Genomic DNA, 26,258 nt, shown 5'->3' with positions numbered 1-26,258 from the left:
CACAAATCAACAGAGAGGCTATGTCCTGATTCGCAGATAACACTGAGCCATAGTGCAGTTTGTTGAAATTGGTTTCTCATTGTGTCCAAACCCACGTCTGCAAACAAACCATAGTTCGTTAACCAGCTACAAACCACAAATATAAGCCATGGTTTGTTGTTGGCTTACAAAGTCTGGCTTGTTTAACTCATGGCTTGTGAAGTCTGAACCCAGAACTGTGGCTTAGCCCTGGCTTTTTTGCACTGCTGTCCATCCTGGAACAGAGGCGCCCAGCAAGAGCAACCTGAAAATGAAACTGCTGTGAAGGCTGGCAAAATGGATGCGAGAAAAACAAACCAGAAATAGGCAGAATAAGCTGTGGTTTGTTTGCTCACCGTCAAGATGATGCATGCCAAAGTAAGAAATCATGGTTAACATAAACCTCAGGTTTCCAGCATGGTGCCTGTGAGCACTTTCTTGGCACCCACCAGGCTCCCTGCCCCTCCCAATGTTAATTTTATTTAATTTTTAAAAACAACAACATGATTTTACTGGGAGGTTGTCATGCTGCAAAGCAAAGTGCTGCCTTCCGACACCATCTTTATTGGGATTCAATGGAGTGGTTTTGTGTTTGGGATCTCGGATCCCACCTCTGCCTTGTACTTAGGTTCTTAGGCAAGTTATTTTTGTTTTGGTCTCGCCACTTTGTCTTATGGGAAATGAATGTTTTGTGACCAGCCATACCCACCATGCAAGTCATTTTATGTATGAGTAAGATTGCATGAGAAATTTGTTTCAGTTCATTTTTTATCAGGATTTACCCAGTTTGCACTTCTGGACTGAACACGGACTCAGACACAATCTGCAGTCGAAGTACATACCTTTCCGAGCTTTGCAATGTGATTTGCAGACCGCCCCCAAATGCATTCAACAGCTTGCGTACATTTGAAAAATGTGCATGAAAAAATGCATACTTTTGGAAAATTCACAGAAATACACTTGTAAGAAAAATGCATACATTCCAAGATGTGCACAATTGATGCATATTTCTGGAAAAATATGCAGAAATTTTCATGCGAAAAGAAAAAATAGCTCGCAATCTGATACGGACTTGAGTTGGAACGAGCTTTGAGATGGAATTCGGACAACTTCAACAAGCTCAAGTTTTGCTGTTTCACACATCCCTATGAATGAGCAAGCCCCCACCATGGCAGCCATTTTGTGAGAGTTTCCATGGCACTCTCAAATTTTCAAATGTTCTGACTGACCCAAAATGGTTGGAGACCCCTGACATAAATCATGGCTTAGCACTGAGATATACACAGCCTACATTATTGAATTGTTTTGACAGATTCATCCTTACACTTACCTAATTCATAGAATTCTGAAGCAGAAAGTAACGTAAGAAATCTAGTTGAATTTATTATGCTGAGGTGTACTTCATATTTTGAACAGACAACCCCATATCATCTAAACTTATTGACCGATTTGCATGTAACAGCTGCAAACTATGGGTTATTTAATCCAGGATTTGCTGTGGTCCATGCTGGGTGCATGCCGCTTTCTCTTTATTTGCTGGGTGTATGCTGCTGCCCTGGGGAGATGCCACGGCTCAGTGGGTAGACCCAGCAGGTTCAATCCCCAGCAGGTTCAATCCCCAGCATCTTCAAATAGGGCTCGAAAAATTCTTCAGGTAGGCATCTTTAGGTAGGCAGCCTGAAACCCTAGAGAGCTGCTGCCAATCAGTGTCAACAGTAGTGGGTTAGATGAACCCATGGTGTGATTCAGTATAAGGCAACTTCTTAGAGGCTGCATATTCAGAGTTGTGACAGCATGAGCACAGCATGTGATGCCACGACCTGCCTCTTCCTGAAACTTGTGTTTCTAGTCATTTGGGGGCTTGCCCCTGGAAGCGCTACATTGCCGCTGCTAGTGGTAGGGGCTGGTCGTGTGCACACTGGGAACCGGTGGTGCTGGCTACCAGCGGTAGGGCACTGTTGGATCCTACTCCTGGTGTTATGTATCTGAATATGAGACATCCCAAATCTCTATTCTCCCTACAAAGATTTACTTGGCAGGTTTAGAATCCTGCAAATGGTCTTTATTTGTATTTGATGAAGTTGGCTTTTACCCCCTTTAGTTAAGTCTGTTGTGTCACAGGCTTATATTTATCCACAAATGAAGCTATCAGTAAGGGAGAACATAAAAACAAAATGTACTTTCCTCCTTCTTAAGATGTATAGTCCTGACTCGTCTCCCTCATACGATTGTCCCTTTGAGGTCTTCCTCTTTGCTCCCTCAGCCTGGGGCTTGTGTACATCACTTGGTGTCCCCACCATGTCCAGAACAGGAACCTGAAGCGTCAGGTGGAGTCTGCTTCCTGGCTGTTCCCCAGTGCACCTTCCACAGGGGTGGTTCACCTCTCTTCTGCCTGTGTTCACTCTGCCTTCTCTATACCTTATACCCAGACTTTGGCATTGTTGGCCCAGCCCCCTTCAACTACCCTCATCATTTCAGCTATTGCAGCCTTGCCCCTGCTCTGTCAAGCAGTGCCAGCATCGCTGCAATGGTCAGGTTTCTTGCAGCTACTTTTCTTGTTTGTGTACCTTTCCCTTCGTGTCTGAAACACTTTCAGAATCCTCAAAAACTGCTCTGAGCTCTTCAGAGAAATGTCAGAATAACGGGGGAAATTTGACTATTCCATATATAGCCTTAAATTCCCAACCCTGAGTCCCTAATTGCCAGGTGCTGGTTGTTGTACGTACTTCTTGTCATCTGAAGCCTTTGATAAAAAAATAATTTAAAATAAACTGCTAAAATAAAGTAATTTAAAATAAAAGATATGCTAATGTGCCCAAGCATATCGTTTTGCAGCTTAACAAATAAGAAATAAGTGAGCATCAACATTGTGGTAAACAAAAAGGAAGGTTATTTTAGAGCTTAGAAATTGTACATAGATTTAAACATTATCATGTCAAACAGAAGAAACTTCTGTTACTCATGAGAGAGAGCATGCTCAGTTGCTGTTCATGTGTATGGGTTGCCTGTGTGCCATATGCTGTCCCATTAGTGAATGGGGAGAGTCTGGTCATGAGTGGACCATTCCTGACACCACTCTTTGGTGAACCACCACTGGTTCTCCCAATATTGGGGAGAAGAGTGTTCACCTAAATGTCCAAACCTGTATTCTGTAATCCCATTTAGCCATCTTTGTGGTTACATCACACTGGATCATTGCATTCTTGTAATAAACTCTTGCTTTGTGCCTGTTAAGAGTGATTAATGGTGGTGCTTCCTCTGGCTTCTACAAGTATGTGATAGATATCATTATATGTTCAAGTGATGCACTTCAGAAAACATAAGAGTATGAGTAGTGCTGCTATAGAATGTTTTACCTAATGTGTGAACGTTGGCTTTATTATAAGGAAATGAACAGAACTGGCCAATTTGTCCTGCTTGAGTCTATTCACTAGTTAGGGTAAAAGTTTGGTAGGTTTTTTGTGTTGCTAAGTACATATTTGTATAAGCTCTATATGAATTCTGTTGTCCGCTGATTTTATGGCAAGAATGATGAAATCTTTCTTTATCTGGGTACTCTTAATGCCCCAGATAACCTAACATGTTTGACTATCCAGTCAAAATAAGTTTCTTAATTATCTATTGCAAGAATTTTTCAATATATTGAGAAATACAAGCTGCTTCCAAACTCTTTTCACATTCAGGTCTTACTATTGAATGCCAACATGAGTGATTGCCTCTCTGAACCGTTTCCAGAACTCGCCTTGAAAGATTTGTTTCAAATTTATGTAATGTAGTTTAATATCCTTGTTGTATTTTAAAAGATTATTAATAAACTACTAGCTTCTGCTTTGCATTGACCAGTGAGGTGAGTTTTCTGGAAAATTTTAAATTGGATAATTTTCCAATGCAAATTTAGTTAATTTGCATAGGGTCATTTGTATAGAAAAATTTTCAGTTTGCATCTGTAAATGTTGTGATGTGCTGGGGGTTGGGCAGCTTATGGCCCTCCAGAAGTTTTAGCCTACACCTCCAGTCATCCCTCACCACTGGCTATGCTTGCTTGAGCTGATTGGAGCTGTAGGCAGTCATCTGGAGGACTACAAGTTGCCCATCCTTGCCCTTGAGAGATCTAATTTGGCTTGTTTATTTTACTTTAGTAGACAAAGCTAAAAAAAAGGTACCCCAAGTTAATATTTTGTCCCAATACACCACAAGTATTTGACCTGAAATATTTGAGGGGAAAAAAATTAAAGCACACTTAATGTGATTTAAATGTTATATTCTGTCAAAATTATTATTGGAACACCTGTAAAAAGGTGAAGGCAATAGCATGTACTTTCCTTAAATTGTTTAAATTTAAGGGGGGGAAAGGTACTGAAAACTGTTGACACATTAATTTATTTCAGCAGTCCAAAGAAGTGTGCATGGTATATTGATAAACGCTCTTCTATTTCAACAGAGTTCAGCTGTCTTCCACTAAGGTTATTGGTGTACCTTCAGTTTTGATGTCACTATTAATTAGTTTAGGCAAAAGGAGAAGGGGATGGCAGAGGATGAGATGGCTAGATAGCATCACTGATGCAATGAATATGGACTTGAGCACACTCCGGGAGAGAGTGCAGGACAGGAAGGCCTGGCATGCTGTGGTCCATGGGGTCACGAAGAGTCGGACACAACTGAACAACAACAACAACAATTAGTTCAATTTCATGGAGACATGTGCATTTCAGTGACATATATGTATTCTCTCACGGAGACATGTGTTCATTTCAGTGACATATATGTATTCTCTCACATACTTCCTAAGGATAATCACCTGAAAAACATTGATTACAGCTTTGAAACTGCCAAGCTTGCCTAATATTATATTTGCAATTGCCATACATTCGTTTTTGCTAATGAACTTATGAAATGGAAAATGTTTCATGGAAAAATAAAGGACTAGAACATTTTCCAGCCCATATTACTGTTATTGACTAATATAGATTGGATTTTAGAACTCCTTGTGATAGTGAACCTGTCAAGGTTTATTGGTTTGTCTGCACTTGCATAAAATAATACACAGTTTCACTTATAGAAGTGTGCATACCAAAAAGTCAGTCGTTGGCTATGGGCTGCATCCAGTGGTCTCCTTCCACTGGCAGAGTAGACACCACTGTCGGACTGAATCCCCCCACCCCTCAGCCACCCACATGCCTACTAAATCTGCTCCAGAGGGTTTGAGGACCCTCTGGAGAAAATTCAGGGTGTGCAGGGCTCCACTTGTATAATGTTGGATTTAGCCCTTTATACAGATTTTTCCTGTAAAGGAAAAGATTTGGTGGATATGCTGCTGCTACGTAGAAGAAACACCCTGATGAGAAACCTTGTCTGGGAAGCCTGGCCAAGGAAATATGTAAATATCATTTGTATTCCATTCCTGTGCAGATTCTGGTATGGCTGTTCTGCAGCAGATGTGTGGAGAGGATTTAATTTGAACACATATACCCTGGAGTTGCATATTTTGAATTCTCATAAGGAAAAATTACCTATTGGTATGAGAAACATCTGGGGAAAGCCTCCTAGAAGCGCTCATATGTTAGGTGTATCCCCAAGGGGTAATTATAGGGTAAACGTTCTAGGTTCCACTGAGGTTAGGTCAGGCATGTATACGTGAGCTATTAAACTCCCTTTCTCACTGGTGTATCTTCAAAGTACAGAAATTCTGAAATGGGATTGCTTAAATTTATCTCATTCTACAGGCATAGCACTTGCATTTTTAAACAGGTTAATGTTTTATTTATTTATTTAAAATATTTGTATCCTGCCCTATATCATTAAGATCTCAGGGTGGCATACAGATAAAATCAATTTAAACAGTATAAAACAATGAATAATTTAAAAGCATATTAAACAAGCTAATACCAGTTAGAAAATCTAAAACAATAAAACAGTGTGCAACTTTAGGGAATTCAATTAGCCCTCAAAGGCTTTGGTGAAAAGCCATGTTTTAACTTGGTGCCGAAATGCAACCAACATCTGCGCCAATCGGGCCTCTAAGGAGAGGGGATTCTACACCCAAGGTACCACAGCAGAGAAGGCCCTCTCTGACGTTCCACCATAATGTATGTCTCACACTGGTGGGATGCAGAGGAGGGCATCTTCAACAGATCTCAGTCTTTGGGCATGCATCTATAGGGAGAGGCACTCCCTCAAATATAGAGGTCCCAAGCCACTTAGGGCTTTAAATGTCATCACCAGCACCATGAATTCCAACCAGAAGCGTATTGGCAGCCAGTGCAACTCCTTTGAAACTGGTGGTACATGATCTTTACGATGTGTTCCGGTCAACAGTCTAGCTGCTGCATTTTGTACTAGCTGCAACTTCCGAGTCATCCTCAAGGTCAGCCCCACGTAAAGTGCATTGCAGTACTCTAGTCGGGAAGTTAACAGCACATGCATTACTGTGGCTAGGTTATCCCTCTCCAGGAAAGGCCATAGCTGGTGGATCAACCAAAGCTGGCTACGAGTACTTCCAGTCATGGAGTCCACCTGGGGCTCCAGTGACAGGAATGGATCTAGGAGTACTCCCAAGCTACGCACCTGCTCCTTCAGGGGGAGTGCATGGGGAATAGAATAGAACCCTGTAGTACCTCACAGCTTAGTAGCCATGGGATAGAACAGGAATCCCACAATACCACTCTCTGGAATTGGCCCTGCAGGTAGGAGTGGAATCACTGTAACACAGTGCCCCCAACTCCCACCTTGCAGAGCTGATCCAATATGATACTATTATCAATGATATCAAAAGCCACTGAGAGATCCAGGAGAATCAACAGGGTAGCACTCCCCCTGTCTTTCACCCGGAGTAGGTTGTCAGTCAGAGCAACCAATGCCATTTCAGTGCTGTATCTTGGCCTGAAACCAAACTGAAATGGGTCCAGATAATCAGTTTCCTCCAAGAACATCTGAAGCGGCCTAGCTACCACGTGCTGAAGCACCATGCCCCAAAAGGGGATATTAGCGATGGGGCAGTAGCACCCACATACCTCTGGGTCCAGGGAGGGCCTCTTCAGGAGAGGGTGCACTACAGCCTCTTTCAAGACAGCAGGCACCACCCCCTGTCAGAGTTAAGCATTTATCACCCCCTGGACCCACCCAGTGGCTAACATGTAGTGGGATGAACTGATTCAAGCATTTAATATCAATAGAAATGCTAATTACTAATTAAAGCATACGCTCAGCAATTGTCTGAAGTTCCAAAATGCAGTTGACTTGAAATGGCTTTTTTAAAGAATAAAAGTATTACACCACTGAGTTTTGTCTCCTTTAGTGTGCATCTGGTGAGCTGATGTAGACTTACTTGCATATCTAATTTTAACTTGATTTAGTATGGGGCATTTTCATACAGCTTTTTAAATGTCCTTTTTGGTGATGTCAGTAACAGTTTTGGGATAGAAACACTGCATTTGAGCAAACAGTAAAAATGATTGAAGCTTTGAAAAGCTTAAGTAGAATGCGCTATTGAAATTACGATTGTGATGATTGGAGAAATGAATAATAGGCTGTTGACCTAGCAGAGAAAATGCAAATGGTTTTATGTGGGCTATGATTACCTTTTTGACTGAGATTGTAATACCTAAATGTAGCTTTTGAGTGTTACACCATATCTGAATTAAGACTAAGGGAGCAATCCTGCCTCCAAACTCGGAGACGACCACCTATCCAATGCACAGTGGGAGGAGCGTGGAGGGGATCGTCTCCTCCATGCTCCAGCCATCCTGCATTTGCGGCTAGACGGACGATGTCCTCTGTCTAGCCACAGGACATCGGAGCGCAGGGTAGGGAGGCAGGATGACACATAGGAAGTGTTGCACCAGCACTTAAGAATTCCTTGCCCTGCCCCCAGGAGCTCCCCTTTCCCCCTGCTCCATGCTGCTCTTACAAGCAGGGATGATCCGTGCTGCCTACAAGCCAGCGGGGGAGGGGGTGGGGAGGCAATTCTCCGGGAACCGACCAATCCTAAGGCCATCTAGCCACTGTCTCACAGCCATGGGATTGTGCCCTAAAGTTAGGATGTGGAATAGTGGTACTAAGTGTGGCTTATTTAGTATTTTGATTTCTGTGTGCTAGATATTGAGTCTCTGTGTAGATTACTGTATCAGTATCTCCTGAACCAAGATTGCTATGTAGATTGTGACTGTGAGCCATAATATTTACCTGTATTAAACTGAGCAGCAACTATAGTTTCTCAGCCAATTGACAACTACTCCAATCAGTCTGAAAGAGTATATAAGAGAAATCTTACCAGGACAACATATAAGTGACAAGCATTAGTGAACTTTTCTATCACAGTGCTTCTTCTATCAGATGAGAAGCCAAATGAGAAGGCATAGTTACTCTAATAGTTATGAGAGGCCATATTTTAGAATTGTGTTTTATACCTCTTAACTGGATTTCCATTCTTGGTTGTTCTCTACTGACTCTCTTAGTTTCCTTCTAAATTGAAAAGGCCCCTATGCCAGAACTTGTGAAATGGTCCAATTCTTAGCCCTCTGGTAATTTCAGTTGTCTTTTTTGTTCCCTCTTCAGATTCAAAAAATACTTGTTGAAGTACAGTAGTCAGAACTATACACAGAATTCTAAATGTGGCCCTGTTATAGACTTGTATAATGGCATGATGATAGTTGCTGTATTTGTTGTCTTTTCTGATAGAATTTGGCTTTTTCTGCACTAACATGGAGCTGACTTTTCAGACCTACTTTGCTGCTTAAATCTGGTGCTGCTTAAATCTGGTGCTTCTTAAATTCTCAGTCAAGCCTAGCTAAAGTTCATATGCTGTTAGGCAACTTTCCTAAATTAAAAAAGCCTAAATGTCTTTTAAGAACAAAAGCAAATGAATGTTCCTAGATAGTATTCTACTCCTGAATGCATTTCTTGGAAGTAAATACCAGTCATTTCAGCAGAATCTATTTTCAAGTAATATGTTTAAGATCAGTGTGCCAAGCATCATGTTAGCTTTGTAGTTTACAGGGACAGATTTTCATTACCTTTTAAAATACAAATTATTATTTTTTCAGTTGCCAGCATATATCAATAAGCATAGCTAGTGCAATGTGGCACTCCCTGCTTACACTGTGTTTTGTTTAGTTATATTCAAATTTATAGACTTAGCCACAAAATGGCTTAATTTTAAAAGTAATTAAAGTACACAGGTACAAAATACTAGCAGCAGTTCTTCCTCATTTCCTGAGTAAGAATATGAGTATTGTGTTTTAAGAATATAGTCTTAAGCATCTTAAGTGCTTAAAAAATAAACCTTCAATTTCTACATGCACAAAATGGGAAATGCACAAGTCAGCAAAGGTGACATACTTGGATTTCAGCAGGTTTTGCCTCATTGTTTTCAAGCAACTGTGTTTGTATTGATTTTTGAGCCAAACACCCTGGAAACATTTAAACTGCTATATCCTGAGTGACTAAAGTTTTACTATTTGGATGCAGTAAAACCACAGTCTGCAGCTGTTGAAAGGTACCTCTAAGTGCACATCCCTATGAACCTGTTGGCCATGTGCATGGAGAATGCACATCTGCATGTTTGTTACGTGATGACTTTTATGTGGGTTTCATACATAGAAGTGCTTTTTGTGTAGAAGTTCTCACAGCTTTTTCTTGTATCAAGCCCTTGCCAGCACCTAGGTTTCCTTTTCCTATTGTTCAACTCGATTTTTAGCTTCTTTGTGGGTGATACCCATTCACAAAACCAATACTCGAGTCAGTGGTTGTAGCGTACTACTTCAGCGCTATCTTTTTAGACATCTCTAGTAGTGACATTGTGGGATCACTAAAGTTAGTTTCTCTCCATAATTCTCTGTACGTTTAACTTTTATTTTTAATGTTATGGTTTTGGGAACATGAAACCTGACTAGATTCTGCTTGAGTTGTCCCTGCCTTCCTGCTAGAGATCTAGTCTTTCCTTCTCAGTTTTAAATCTTGACAATGCCTCAGCTTCATTGTTGGATTCATTTAGAAAGCATGTGCTTTTCTTAATTTGGTTTCCTACTTGCCTTCTAGGGCATGCTAGGGAGAGAGTACCTCTACACAGAAAGCACTTCTACATAGAAAGTATGAAATCCACATAAACCATCATGTGATTGCATATTTGTCTTTTGCTGCACATAAATGCAGAACTTGCAACAAAGTGACATATTAAATGGAAAGTGCATTCACAAGCACTGCTCAACAGCTGACAATGTGGGCTTAGTAGAATCAAGAAACAAATCCTTAGTCACTATGGGTAGAGCAATGTAATGATTTGTAATCTGTCTGGTTGATGAATCAGTGAAACTACAGTACTTGATACTCTCTAGACTCCAGGGCTATAAAGAAGAACTCAGACGATGTGTGGACCCCATGTCCATTAAACTGGGGTAGGCATTCCAGATGTTTTGGATACAGCTCCCATCAGCTCCAGCCAACATGGCCAGTAGTCATGGATCATGGGAACATCTGGAGAATACCAAGTTACTTACCCCAATATGCTTCATGGTATACATACACTACAGAGACTCATGTGATCCCTCCAGTATTGAAACAACACAAGGGGGGCATCATGTGGGCTAGCCCCACCGTTGCCACACATTGTGGCCATGCTTTCTGATGCCTGTAGCAGAAACTTTCCACACTGTCTAAACATATGGATGTCAGAGGAAGACTTCCATGGCAGGTGATGCATGGCCACAGTGTGCATCAGGAGCAGGGGTAGCCCGTGCAGCCCTGCAACTCCCTCACACACTCTTTCAAAGCACTGGGGGGTGGGTTATGTGAACCTCCCAACTGGACATTCATGTATGCCACAAAATGGGACTGTACTTCAATTTGGTAAGTTTTAAGATCAGAGTCCATCTTCATGGATATTGTATATTTAATAAAGACACAACTATTTTGCTTAGTTACACTTCATGAAGATGTGCTGCATACTGTGACTGCTGAGTCAATGAAGTTTGTAATAGAAGATGCTTTTTGTGTAGAAAGCCGTTACTTAAGTGAGTGACAAGAATATTATCTGGGAAATAACTGAGAGAAGTCTCACTAAAGACCAGTTTCATTCAGAAGAGACTATGGACACACTGATCTGGTTCGCACGTAGCGACAGTCTATCAGTTTAAAAACCGATGAGTTGTTGTACACAAGTGGGAGAGAGTGGGCATGCGGCCTGAAGTGCACCCGCCCGTTCCGCTTTTATCCAGCAATGCATGATCGGCTCAGCAACTCATGATTGGCTCCTGCTGGACGTACGTCTGAACCTACACTGCTGGGTTGTTTAGGGGCTAAACAACCCAGTGGTTAACCCATGGTTTGTTGTTAGGTTACTGGGCCAATTGTAGGCTATGGTGTAAAGCAGAAAAGGCATGAGTGCTGCCCATGCGTCCCTGACAACCCATCAGTTTTTAAACAGATGGGGGGAGTGTTTTGTACGAACAACCTAATTAAAACTATTATATAGGTCTGTGTAATATTTCCTAACTGTATCATGTATAGTTCAGACAGTAACTTTTTAAAAAAAGTACAGTAATTGGTTAACTTATTTTGAAATACTTTTCAGTTAGTTTAGGAACATTTCATGCAGTTCACCATCGTAAACATTTATGTTCACTAAAATTTCACCGAAGTATTTTGAAATGAGGTGCTCACACTTATATTCCATTATCTAGAATTTGGTTGTATTTGCCCACTGAGGGCTTCAGACATTCTACAAGCAGGGGAAACGAGAAGTGCAAGTAATCTAGAAGGAATGGTCAGATATCTTTTGTATTTCCAATTACTCATCTTGTCCAGCTGTTGGATAAGCAAGGCTACTTCTCTCAATTTGTTCCAAACTAGTCATGGGCTTTGTGTTAATCATGAGAAAAAACCACTATCTTTTACATGTATGGGGAATCCACGCTAGTTTCAGCATAGCTTTCCTCAGTATCTTAGGTTACTTTTAGATTACTAACTCGTGTTGAATTCTGAACTATCCACCTCTGTGTGGCCAAGATAATGATTCTATTCTTACTTTTAGTTCCCAGACACTTGTTCAGGAGTCATGAGTCATGAGCTAGTGCTACCTATTATTGTAGAAGTCACTGTTCCATGTGCCCCTTGTGTTGGATTATATTCTGCAGCCAGTAGTAGCAGATTGCTAACATATCTAAAAGGCTTCTTAAAATTCAGTTTATACTGTCAGGTTGTAGCTGCACAGAAATTGATGGGAGCCAATGTACACTGAGCAAGTACTAAAAAAACAGCCATGAGCTTAAAAACATGAGCTTAACTGGACAATCATGTTGATTATAGCAATGTCTTTGTGAAGCAATTCAGGAATTGTATGCTTGAGTACTTCAGGTGATGTACTACCTTAGTGACCTCAGTTTATATGAACTGATCTTGTGTATTTGAGGTCAGAGTGAGATTCCCAGCATTTCTGTGATTAAAATCTTGATACTCGCACCTGAACTGTTAAACTTTTCTCTAGACCTACCTGAGGTTCTTTTTTCAAAAACTCCTGTTGGAATTCACCTTTGGTACAGACACTACCCTAAATTAGAGAAGAGTCCCTGGCAGACTCTAGAAATGAAATAAAATTTATTGATGATTCAGGGGCAGATCCAAGATATCCAGGAGTAGAGTGGATGTGGAAAAACTTCACCATAATCCTATAGGCTGGGATTCAGACTACCCATGAACAAAACTCCACTCATGGGACATTCTTGCTGCGGTAAGGGGGAGAAGGTTTTCTTGGCCAACTCCTCCTTCCTCCTGCACCCCCTGAAAAGGTGCTCTACAGGTTTGGGGAACCCTTTGGAACAGTAGGGCAGGCTGCAGGGGAAAGGGGAAATTGGCTCTGAAAAAGTGTAGGTGGTATTGTCCTTGGGTATCATACTTGACATTTGTAGACCATAACCTTGTAAGGACTCAAATTGCCACATCATGCTTCTGCAGAGATGCCAAACCACCACTGCAGAATTGTCTGCCCGGAGACACATGTATCCTGTTGGTTGCCGGCTTGCTACAGCTTTCCATTGCCAATAGTCTCCTAGTCTTGGTCAGTGACATAGTTGACATGGGGCAGCTGAAGACCATTCCTTTCACAATAATTATACCTACGACCTTGCCCTCCATGTCTACATCTCATTGTGCTTTCTAAGATACAGAATATACTCAAATTGCCATCCATGCACCATTAGGAGGGCAGAGACATGTTGGTTTTTTCTTGATGACTGATCTCAGGAGGGGAACTCCATTTCTCTCAGTTAAATTCTGGCTGGCTTTTTGTTGCTTTTTATATGTGGTAATATATTTACCACATTTTAAGGTTGGGAAAAAGAATGCATCAGATAATCACAAAAGCTTGAAGAGGGATGTTTTCTGTGACTGTTTCTCCAATTACTTGGAATGTTTCATTATGCTTTTACAAAACAAAGGGATATAAAATGGTTTGAGTTGGTAACTACATTGCAATGGGAAACTGTAAGGTTTCATGCCACTCTTTACCACAGTTCACTGAGAGTGGAAGATACCTCTCACAAACTTAAGTGGGGAATAGGCTAGTGTAAAAGACACAGTGGGGCTGTGGGGCATGTGCGACAGCCGTTTTGAATATGCAGCCCCTGTACGAATGTGGCAAGCGTGGGTAATGCGAGGATTAAACAACCCTTGCATAACCTATGGGCTGTTTTAGGGTTATGTGAGGATTGTTTAACCCAGTGGGTTCACCCAGCAAAACACCCCCCAAGCAGGGATTGGATATGCAACCTAGCACCTGCAGGCACTGTTGTTTAACCAATGACGAGCCATGGCGTATTGTCCGAACCTGGTCAGTTATGGACTTCTACCAGAAAACAGTGAAGGCATACAACTGATCTAAAGCGGGGGGGGGGGGGGGGGATCAAAGGTGTTCTAGTCCAAGACATTTTGAAATGTATACACTGCATTTTTGCTCAGAAATAATTGAATGTGTTCCAAGGCAGAATGAAATACTAATTCACTTGTCTTTTTTTCTCTTGCAGATCTTCAAGTATCTTCATTTTAGTTTTCTGTGCTGACCTTATTCCTCCCTTAAGTTATTATATACTTTTTTGCTGCTGCTGTGCGGAAACAGAGATGTCTCGCAGCCCAGATGCGAAGGAAGACCCTGTGGAATGCCCCCTTTGCATGGAGCCTCTGGAGATTGATGATATAAACTTCTTCCCTTGCACCTGTGGTTACCAGATCTGTCGCTTCTGTTGGCATCGTATTCGCACTGATGAGAATGGGCTTTGTCCTGCTTGCAGAAAGGTATCTGTTTTAAGTTCATCAGAATGAGGTCACCCAAAATGAAAGGTTGCTTCAACTGTGGTATACCTTTCCCCCTTGGGGTTTATCTTGGGGTTCCCTGGCATATCAAGAAGGAATAAAGCAACTCCATATTAGAAGTGAAGCAGTGATGATGGTTCAGCCTTTGATTTTTATCTTTTCCACAGCAAACTGCCCAACCTGTTCTCCAGCACCGTAAACTGTCACAAGTCTAGTACCGCTGTAGACAGCAGTTAGTGGTAAAGGTTGTCCATGTCATAACTAGTTCCATTTTCCCATACTTAAATCAGCAGTTAGCAAATTATTCTCTTGATTTGGCTATTATGTAGATTCCTTATGATTTCTGGACTGAGTTTGTATATCCTGTAAGGTTCACAAGCCCTGTTTGTTTATTTCCTATTAATTTTAGCTTGTATTTCATGAAATCAAGCATTCTACTTTCTCCAGCACTGATTTATGACTTGCTGTAAATCTGTGTAAGACAGCAAAACCCTATGCATGTCTGTGCATAAATGAGGTCAGTCAGACTTACCTGAGAGTAAGTATGTATAGGACTGCAGCCTCAAAACCACTGAGTTGATAATATACCTGACTACCTTGCTGAGTATTGACTCAAATGTATACTGAAAGAGGATAAAAGAATACACCCAAGGTACTGTGCGGTAAAAAGAATATATTTAGGGGTTTGGCCGTGTGATGGTACTGTTGAGCTTTAAGATTAGATACTTTGTTAGTATCTCACTCTGGTGTGAAATGGAAGCAGTTGCTGCTGAATGTGTTTGCGACCATACTTAGGAAACGAACCCTTTTTATTTTTCCAGAGTACTGATTTCAGGAGTAATGTGTCTTGCCAATACTACATATTGCAACTCGCCATTTAACAACTTGTGGTACTTCCAAGACTGCAAGTAATGGTACCACTAATAATAGAATATAATAAGTTACAAAGTGCCTAAAACTTTCTGAATACTGTATAAAGGTTAAAAACAAGGCAATTTCTGCTGTAGCTTACTTTTGTGTAGACAGGACACAAAAAATAGGGTGAGGAGGGAAGAGGAAAACAAGCAAACTCTGGAACCAGTTCTTAAAGTTGAATGAGATTTGGGAACCCAGATATGTAAGCCTTAAATGTAGGTGCTTAAATATACTGTGTGTATTTAACAAAACTATGAAAATTGTGGAACAGAACTGATATAATTTTAAGGGGGACAGCTACTGTAGTGTTTCCCAAAAGATCAGGTATGTGTGCCATATATAAAAGGCACTGAAAGACCAGGAATTTTATCCTGAACATCTAACACCATCTGTGCAGGGAGCAGAAACTACTCTGAAATGTCTCTTTGTATTTGGCAACACTGCTGTGGTATCTTGCAGTATCCTGCATCTGTAACAATAAAATACATACTTAATCAAAACTAAAATTATCCTAATTTCTAAGCTAAGGGTGCTACTATAGAAGGAAATGAGAAATGTCTTCATTAATGCAGTTTTTAGTCTTTGAGAAACCCAGTCTTCTGTATGCACACATTTAATAGCACTTCAGTTGTTAACATAGCATATCTTGCTCATTATACATCCAGTTCAGAGGTAATGGGAAAACCTGGTTTCCTACTACATGAACAAGCCATAGCAAGGCTTATGTGCTCTCCCCTCCCCCATCTTTAGTGCTCATGAGGAGCTAGGAAACTTGCACTTCCAATTTAAACAAACTCAAATTTCCTGTGACATCCAAATTTAGGGAAATGTAGCTTGTTTAAACTGTGGCTGATGAGAACAAGCCACCACTAAACAGTTATACACTGGCAGATGTGTATCTTCATAAAGTAGTTTATTGGGGCATTTGTTCTGAATGCTTCTGATGACCCAGCTGTTAGAACTTGACCAGCTAAAGTGTGTCACTTTTCATGTACCAGTAATAGTTAAAGGGAAGTGTGTGAAGAAGACTGGTGGATTGCATGAAATTAAGGCAATGACTGGGTTTGGACTATCACGTCAGTAAAAGAAGCCATCTTGGCTGCTCCCCATGCCCCTGTTTGTGTTGCGCACGTGACTGTCATTTACATAATTCCTCGTGATGTAGCGCGGGTTGGCTTGTCCGATCCCAGCGCGTGGCATGGTGGGTTGGCTTCATACCCACCCTATAACCCGCAACGTAAAAGTGCAATTTTTTTTAATCCATGAGGGAATGCTATAAGAATCAAGTATTTCCTTCCTGTGAATCTCTCACTGCTCTCTTTAAATCAATGTCATACTGAAGTAACCACTTAAGTTGCCAGGATGGTTTCATATCTTGTGTTGTCTTTGTGTGACAGGTTGTTGTTAGTGTTTTATCTTGTCCCTACCTATATACTTTTGATGTAATCTATTATGTCTTTAGATACCAGCTTCAAAAACAGGATTGTAACTAATTGCTTCAAGTAGTCATTTTTCAAACTGTCTTTCCATCCTGCAGAAACACATCAAGGTTCCTACAGTTCGCTTGAACTGTGCAGAGAAATGTTGGGTGTGTTGAAAAGGGTGACAACAAAGTTTCACAGGTCTCATTGGCTGAAATTGCATACCCTAAAATGTAGACCTGTCTGCTTGAGTGTTCTTCTCTGGATGGTTGTGGGGGCACTAAGGTTTATTTGAAATCACCATATTCATTGATGATTCTATATGAATCATAAAGCATCTACTGTGGTGGGTGCCGGTTCTGCAGAAATCACTAATGTGGAAATGGTTCACTGAGGGAAATAGCCATGAATACCAGAAAGCAGGGCTGTGACTGCAGAGCTGATAAGAGAACTGAGCTTCCAGTTGAGCCTGCTGCGTACATCACATGCTAATAGAATTTCTCTTTTAAAAATAAAGAGCAAATGTTTAGCACGGCTGATTCTAGAGAAACACCCTTAGAAAGATGGTAATAGGTGGCCATGGCTCAAATGCCAAAATATGATCTGTACAGTGGCCAAATGGTGGGATTGCGTCTTCCTGAATTCCTTCATACACACCACGATTCTGTCTGTGCTTCTATGCAACTATTGCACCCCACGGTCCCATCTTGTCTTACTGTAATTCCAGAGAAATAAGGACAAATTCCATTACCTGTATAATCTAAACCAATCACAGAACTGAGGAGCTTTTTCTTCAGAATTCTTGGTTCAGTGGTAAAGCTGATTACTTCTAAAAATTGATTCTTGATGGGAGGGGTCACAACTAAATGCTCAAGCAGTAATTTGCATCAACAGAAAAGGTTTGGTTTAGGGAACAGAATGGTTGAAAGTATTAATGTGGTAGAATAGGACCAATTCATTTTTTCCCTAGCATCATAAACCATGAGTTAGATCCATCTTTAGGAGTGTGCAACTGAGCTTACAGAAACAGATTTCTCTGCCTCCTCCTCCCCATAGCAGCCCCCCCCCCAATGTGACACAGGATCGGGGCACCCTGCTGAATGTGGTGTGTTGTGGTGGAGGGAGAAGGGAGATTTCTGAAAATCAGCTGAGGTATCTTCCATGAGCAGAGTTGCTGTGAGGAGTGGTGGAAAAATCTGCTTCTCCTAGTCCAGTTGAACATGCCTAAAGTTCGATCCAACCCAGTTGTTTCCCTAGCAAAGTCAATTCCACTTCTGGTTCTTGGAGACTTACCTAAAAAATTTTGTTTAAATCAGCCATATCCAGAAGATCCAGCAGTGTATAAACCACTCTCCCAAGAAGAGCTGCAAAGGATAAAAAATGAAAAGAAACAGAAGCAAAATGAGAGAAAACAGAAGATATCAGAGAATCGTAAACATCTGGCCAGTGTGCGGGTTGTACAGAAGAATCTTGTCTTTGTAGTAGGCTTATCCCAGCGCCTAGCAGATCCAGAGGTAAACACTTGCCAGAGCTGTGCTGTCTGTACCCAGCAAATGTATTCTAAACATTGTTGTAGTCAGTATGGTTGCCAAATGAGCTCTGTTCAGATGGGTTTATTTATTGCATTTATATCCCGCCTTTTTCTCTCTTGCAAGGAACCCAAGGCGGCTTACATTATCCTCCTCCTCTCCATTTTATCCTCACAACAGCAACCCTGTGAGGTAGGTTGGGCTGAGAGTGTGTGACTGGCCCAAAGTCACCCAGTGAGCTTCCATGGCCAAGTGGGGACTAGAACCCGGATCTTCCAGCTCCCAGCCCAACACCCTTAGCAGTGATCAGGACCATCAGCCATGATATCATTTGTAAGGCTGGGATGCACGGTTCATTTTGGTCTTTCCTGGAGCCTAGATTTCATAAGGCGGTGCCAGGACATTACTAGCTTGCCCTGTGGCCATTAGCTTATCAGATGCTGCAGGGTACCTTCCTGTCCTCCATGCTGCTTAATGTCTACATGAAACTGCTGGGTGACATTGTGCAGAGATCTGGATTGAACTGATATCAGTAAACTGAAAATAACCAACATTCACCTAGTTCGCACAATTAATTCACAGTTTGTTAACCGTGGGTTGTTGGGGAGAGCATGGGAGTGAGCAAGCATCTGGCTCTTGACCGCTTGCCCATTTCTAGTGTGCAAAACAACCCAGGGACACCCTGTCCCTGAGTTGTTCTCCGTGACGTGCAAACCTGGAGCTCTGGGTTTTTGAGGGAGAAACAACCCAGAATTAGAACCCATGGTTATAAACCATGAGTGCCCCTGAGCTGTTTAGCGCATCGGAAGCAGGTGAGTGGTCAGGAGTCAGCACACTTGTTCCCACACATTCTCCCCCCAAACCATGGTTAATAAACTGTGGGTTGTTCAATTGTACAAACTGGTCTCTGTCTCTCACTTTCACCAGATGATAGGGAAGCAGTGGAAACCCTGAACTGAAGTCTGGGTGACCATGTGGGTCTCGATGGGGGGAAACAGACTTAATCCTGATAAGACAGAAATATTGTTGCCTGGGGTAGGGGTGGGAGGAACCAGTTGATCTGAGGTTAGGTGTACAGCTTTTCTTGGAGGGGGTTGCACTTCCTTGAAGATGCAGGTTCTTACCTTTGGGGCGATCCTTGATCTGATACAACTTCTGAATGCTTTGCTGGTGGTGGTGATTAGGAGCACTTTTTGCCAGCTTTGGCTGATGCACTATTTGCACTCTTTCCTGGAAAAGACAATCCTAGTCATGATAATTCAATCTGAAGTTTGCTAAAGCATGTATTAATATAACATATTTTAATGGGGCTGCTCTTAAAAAAAAATTCCACAAACTTCAGTAGGTGCAAAATGGTATCACAAGACTACCTGAGACTGGTCAGTTGGGCCTTTTCAGTTGTGGCACCAACTTATGGAATGCCCTTCCTGAGGAAGTTTACTTCGCCCCATCATTTCCTATTTTCAGACACCTGGCTAAGACTCTGCCTTTCCGTGCCAAAAGCCATTAGTAGGAAGATATATGATATTGCCAGACTTCAGGAGGGGGAAGAACTTACATTATATGTTTCTAGATGTACCCAATGCCAATTGTTGCCCTAGCTAACAGAGAACATTCATTTGATAATTAGGTCTCTGCCTAAATTGACCAAGATAAGAGCTAGCTGAAATGATTAGCTGCTTTTCTATGTGTAGAACAATAGTATCTCTCCAGATTATTATTGCCTTTGGGATTTGCTACTTGCTACAGTCTTGCATAGTTAATTTGCTTCTGGAGTAAAAAGAATCATCTAGCAATATTACCTTTTTTCAGTTAAAGATTTTTCAAAACCAGTAAAAATAGTTTTAAGTAGATTTTTAAATGGTGGTGTCTTTTGTCTGAGCTGCTTATTCATATTTTATATTAGTTAAATTAATCTTCTATACAGGTTTTGAAAAGGCCAGAATATTTTGGGAAATTTGGTAAAATACACAAAGTTGTCATCAACAACAGCACATCATACGCAGGCTCACAGGTAAGATACTCTTATCTTCCACTTGTCCTGGGCAAGAGGTGGATGTTCAACTGGACTCCAGCAGTTTCTGTAGAATCAATGTAGGCAACTGAGTGTCAGCCTACTAAGCCAAAACAATTGAGATAATAGTTCAGCTACCATATTTTACTTTGAATGTACTAATAATTGGGTCTAATGAATTCTATAATCCAAAATACCAACAAAATAAATATGAATTTTGCAATCTGAATTAAGGGCGTCCTGTAAATGTAAACACTGTCATTCCGGTTGTTCTGTATTTTTCTGGAACATCCTTATCTGTAGAACATGTCTTGAAGTGATGTTCCCTGTCAGATATGTATCTGGGTTCTCTAATTTGTTCCGTTTACAGTGGTTTGTATCTAATGTTAGTCCTACTTAGAGCAGACCCATTGAAATTAATATGATATAACCCAATGATACCTCTTTAGGTATTCTCCATGTATATCTGTTCAGGTGTGTGCTCCTATTTAGTCTGTAGTGTCCCATAATTTGCCACAGCTGTTTTGTTGGTGCAGTTGTCAATATACTGGAAATCTGTCACACAGTTTTTCCACAAAATGCTTGGTTTCTTTGACTTGTGGGTATATATTGTGCTGCAGTGAAGTCATCTCTGTTGATTATACTCTAATCTGGTGGACCAAACATGCTAATGCCATAACAATGTTCAGATTCACTCTCATCTCAAAGTATAATTTGAAGGTAAATTTTCCTTCAAATTTGATAGTAGGAAAGGTGTGTGTTACTTTGAATTGTTGGCTTCAAAATGGGTAGAGGAGCAAAGATCAGGTAAAAAGTTAATGTAATTGTAAGGAAACAAGGGAATCTAATTGCATGATAAGGATTCTTGGGTATTTAATTATGCTGTTTGCATTTTTATAGATATCTTATTAAATTGTACAGGTTGTGTACACACTATTTTTTTTTAGGTTTTGCATTCAGGTTGCAGCAGACATAGTCTTAAGGGTTTTATGATCTTCTGTGTGTGAGGGGAGGGGGAAAGGCCTCTTAAGATGGTGCATGCCAGCTGGCTTTTTTAGAAGTACTTGTATTACAATGAAGGGTGTTTTTTTTTTTAAGTTTGCTGTCTGATTAATCAGGGGCCCCTTTATAAACAGGTCAGTGTAACTGACTAATCAAACATTGCAGCTGTAATTATTACTGTAGTTACTGCTGAGGGATTTTATTATATTTCATGGTATATAAATATCACACAGAAATAAAAGTAGAATGATGTTGTAGACATATTTTTCCAAAGCTCTTAGAATAAATTCAATCTATAATGTAGCATTGAACTTTACATAATTTTAAAGTAGTTAAGGAACTGACTTGTAAACTTAAAGAAAAACTTTTTTAAAAACCTAGGGTCCAAGTGCAAGTGCATATGTAACCTACATCCGGTCAGAAGATGCACTCAGAGCCATACAGTGTGTCAATAATGTGGTGGTAGATGGAAGAACACTTAAGGTAATGTTTCTTAATATGTATTTTAGAAGTATTTGGAGCTGTATAAGAATAAGGCTCTAATAATAATGAATAAGCTGCATAGGGTAATAGTCATATACCATGATATCCCAGGATTGTGTGTTTGACTTCTGGTAGTTAGTGATTATCCAGTATACGTAGCTGAACACCATGAAATCAGAAGCTGAGTTTTAAGACAACTATGAAAGGAGGTTCACTTCTCCAGTATATATATTTTTTGCCCTTCATAGTTCCTGACATGTTTTGTTTTACATCAGGCATCTTTAGGTACCACAAAATACTGCAGTTACTTTCTGAAGAACATGCAGTGTCCAAAACCAGACTGTATGTATCTACATGAACTAGGGGATGAAGCGGCCAGTTTCACAAAAGAAGAGATGCAGGTAGGTGTGTTGAAACCTGTACCACAAATCTCGTACTTTTCTCATGTTTCAGTTCCTAGTTGGTGAACAGACATTAAACTACAGTAACTGTTTCAGTCATAACTGGGAATTTTGATTGAAAAAAAACATGATGGAAGCATTGAAGCTGGTATATGGGGAGGGGAGTGCATTGGCTTCATGCTTGTTAAGGCGGGATGGCAATATCCAAATGGCCCACTGTCTTAGTCTCGGTCCCTTGTTGGTAAAATGGGAATAATAGTGACCTGCGGCTCAGGACTGGGTTGATAGAACATGTAATAAAGACTGCAGAGCACACGTGTGGGTTAAAAGTGCTATAAATATTTTGAGCTGGGTAAAGTAGCAGTTAATGCTATCCTTTTCCTAAGACTAATTGCTGTGGGAGAAGTAGGATTTTTGGGAATGGTAGCAAACTCTTTCCTCCCCAGCTGCCACCTCCCTCCCACCTCCAGAATTAGGTATCCTGCATGGCAATTAGGCTTAGGGAAAAAGCTTTTGTTCATTTGAATGGAATCTTTTTCTAAGCCTAATTACTGCAGGGGGCCAGGATGAGGAGGGGGCCATGAGCCAAATCCAAATGCTCTGTGGCTGGATCTAGCCTGTGAGTTGGAGGTTCCCTGATTCTGACTGAGGCCAGTAGGTTCCCTTGCATTACTGAGCCCAATATTGTTAAATATTTATCCCAGCAATGTTGCTGTTCATCTGACATGGATCAAATTTAGAGGGACCAATAAACATAAAATCATTCTAGACTTAATTTAGTCTTTTAAAAATAAATAAATTAGCTAATAGGAAGCCAGTCTATGTATTAAAATGAGCAGATAATTATAAATTGAAGTCACTTTAACCACCCAAGGAGCCTTAAAATGCATTTTTCTCATGGACTAATCTAGAAAGTAAGACTTCAGATAGTTGTTCTTGGTCTCTGTGCAGTCCCACAATTGGGCTCTGTGCCTGCACAGAGGTTCTGCACATCAGCAGAACCTTCTCGTTCTAGACAGGGAGCTGATGTTCCTACCTGTCCCCTTGGACAGAGAATTTTGGTGTCTCAGTGCTCTGAGAGGTGGGACAAGCATCTTTCTCTCAGTTCTCTTCTGATTCTGCAGGAGCAGCATTGCTGAGGATAGTCACCAGGATATAATACATCTTATTTACCTGTAACGGATGTTCTTACAGAATCTAGATAATCTAGATACTCTCTTCCAAGATCAAGGGAGGGTCTTATGCCATGGAGGATACATCCCAAGTGAAACTTTTTTAGAGTTGGTCGGTTCTTTTAAATATACATAAATTCTCCACTTGAAGATTTTATGGTACCCGTTGCTCACAATCTCTGCTTTCGGTACTACTTACAATCTAGTCTCCATGTCCTGTTCAGTTTCAGACCTTTGATATATGGCCTGTATCTCTGCTTGAAGTTCTGTTTCAACTATTTCTTTATATTGACCTGTGGGGTTGGTGATGGTTTTGCTAATCTACCGTAAAAGGGCCTACTTGGTTCTTACACAGCTTATGAGTGTGCCTTTAGAAGCTATAGCTGTGGCAACCTGTCACGTTCCATGTTCGGTGAAGTTTTCTTGCTCTCCTGCTTGTAGACAGTTGTCGGCTGTGCATACTATTTTTCATTCCTTCACGGAACATAAGTATACCGGAATGCTTTGACCTTCCCTTAACCTGGGTTCTCTGCCTGTTTTATTTCTAGAATACAAGGATGCCTAGGAGTGTACTTTGCATACCCTATATGTCTGTAAAGCCCTTGCTTTCTAGCTTTATACGACTGTTGAGTAGCACAAGGCTGTTATGACCTTCTCATTGGGTGGTTTTTTTCATATCTGTCATTACCAGTTAGTCTAACAACAGACATGTACCAACAGACATTTGCCTCAAGGGAGTACTCCTTAGCATATTTCCAGGGAGTATCTCTGTTAGAATTTTATAAAGCTGCCTTGTGAGCTACCCCATCCGCATTCATCAAACATCATGCCTCTGATGTGAAGGCTTGTGCTGTTGTTGCCTTTTGGAAGAGCTGCTCTCCAGTGGCTCTCTGTGTTGTTCTCAGCACCAGCCTCCAGGTATGTTGCCAGTCCCCCAGTTGTGGGATCACACAAAGACTACAGAAAAGAGAAAAGATCGCTTTCTCCACTGCTGGTGTCACTTGCATGTTAATTGTTACTCTTGCAACTCGCCAGAAGGGACTGAGGAGGAATTTGCTTCCCCATCCCCCAGAAAGACCAAATCTCTCTTCAGGGAGGAGTCAGGAGCATTGGCTCCCTGACTAGGGTAGTAGAAGGTTCTGGAAGGTTCTTGTGCTAGCACAGACGGTTCTTGTGCTAGCACAGAACCTAATTGCTCAGATCATCACTCTAAGGATGTCATTTACATGGTAAGCCACCTGGTGTTATCAGTAAACCACAATTTAAAGTCTTAATCTCAGGATCAGGCAAAAGTAGATAATTTACATAATGCCATGCTAAGCAGTGCGGTGGGCATATTTCATACCCCTATGACTCTCAAGCTAGTCCTTATAGATTACAAGTTCCCAAGGGAAGTTAAATTGTTTTTAGTACTTAAACTTTGATCAAAAGGGTATAAATCAAAGTGGAGTTTGCCATTTAAAGAGTTTATACTGAACATCCTTGCATTTTGATAGATTAAGCACATTGGGGACAAAAATTATCTGGTAAATACATCAGCCAGAGTTCATGTAAGGATCCTTGCAGAAAATTTCAGAATTCATTCCTGAAAACTTGAGTGGTAAGCCCTTCTAACAAATCAAAATTAAGTCCAGAGCTCAGCTGTGTTAACTTGAAAACTTGTTAGCATGTTAAATTATAACATAGCTACAGCTAAAAGTAGTTTTAAAACTTAAACAACTCATACTTCTACACTTTGTGAATAGCTTACTTTAGCAATTGAAATGGGCATTTTGGAGTTCACATATACAATTTGATCATTGGCATAAATGGTACTGAGATAAACTTTCACTTCAATTAGGGAATGTGACACTTCTATTAGAGGGCAATATAGTTATCAGATTCTAGTGATTTTGAGGAACATGAACTAGGACACCTTAAAATAACTTTTTTATTGCACAGATGGGCCTCCCATTCTGAACTTGTATTATTTGAACCTGAGAAACTAATTTGCTGTGGAATGAAGCATTCGCCTTAAATTACCAGGTTACATTAGATTATAACTTTTTTTCACTGCAGGCTGGCAAGCATCAGGAATATGAACAGAAGTTACTCCAAGAACTATACAAGTTAAACCCCAACTTCCTCCAGTTGTCTACAAATGCAGTTGACAAGAACAAGAACAAAGTGACTTCACTACAGAGGTATGATGTGTAAGTACAGGTTCTCTGCCAGTGCTTTTTAGTTTCCATCAAAACCCCTTTTCTCTTCCTCAGCACTCTACTTCACCTCCTTACTGCTTAAACCAGCACACATAGTGTTTTACTTCTCCTTGCATTATTTCCCTATCATATGGATGTATGCAGCACTTTCAGATACCTGTGCATGTATTTTGTTAAAGGAAAGCTTTTTCTTCTACACCCGTCTGTATATATATCGTGAAAATAGAACATCTCAACACTGATGCCCACACTGATAAGGTTTGGTGGCATAATCTTGGTTCATTTACGTTTCACTAGATGTTTTGATTAGTGCAGCTTCTACTGTTATGAAATCAGCAGGGTCTAACTTCAGATTGGAAGTGCAAAATATTAAACATACTCATTTAAAGTACAGGACCGCATTAATATGAACAAAGTGCCTTGCCGAAAGGTGAGACTGTTACAAAGGGCTCATCTGAATCATGAAGATAATCTTAATGCAAACTTCATTTGAATCATGTCCATTGCGTTTCAGTATGTTGGCTGCTAATATGTAGGGTGAAGAATTTGACAGGCTAACACACGCCTGTTGAAAAAGATGTGGCTGAGTTACTTATTTTTAACTAGATTTTTCCAGTTACAATTTTAAGTGGTAGTGGCCTATTTCTGGAAATGCTTAACTGATTGCCAGAAGCACTGCTAATATTTAGAAGCTGAAGTAGCTTTGTGCTTGCAAGATGTATCTTGAGTTAAAATGGTTATTGAACTGCCATCTTCTCCAGCTAAATCTCTTCATCTATTAAGTCAAAGAGAAACTGAACTGAA

At 40.7% G+C, this 26,258-nt stretch overlaps 1 protein-coding gene across 10 annotated transcripts in view; it reads left to right on the top strand.

Moving 5' to 3' along the window:
• Positions 1-26,258, top strand: part of CNOT4 (CCR4-NOT transcription complex subunit 4) — a 74,337-nt gene that overhangs the window by 6,914 nt on the left and 41,165 nt on the right. For 4 of the 10 annotated variants that reach the window (XM_084810136.1, XM_084810132.1, XM_084810134.1 and 1 more), the window contains exons 2-7: positions 14,031-14,298; positions 17,969-18,166; positions 20,109-20,195; positions 21,579-21,680; positions 21,956-22,081; positions 25,312-25,436. In XM_084810136.1, coding sequence (XP_084666262.1) covers positions 14,125-14,298; positions 17,969-18,166; positions 20,109-20,195; positions 21,579-21,680; positions 21,956-22,081; positions 25,312-25,436 — 812 coding nt within the window. In that variant the 5' untranslated portion in view covers positions 14,031-14,124. The other 6 variants (XM_084810135.1, XM_084810131.1, XM_084810133.1 and 3 more) reach the window with 3 other exon arrangements.

The sequence above is a fragment of the Heloderma suspectum genome, chromosome 7 (assembly GCF_057233095.1).
Source record: "Heloderma suspectum isolate Gila_16-S chromosome 7, 16-S_ref, whole genome shotgun sequence".
Lineage (NCBI taxonomy): Eukaryota > Metazoa > Chordata > Lepidosauria > Squamata > Helodermatidae > Heloderma > Heloderma suspectum.
The sequence above is the reverse complement of the archived record's forward strand: the minus strand, read 5'-3'. Positions and strand labels throughout refer to the sequence as shown.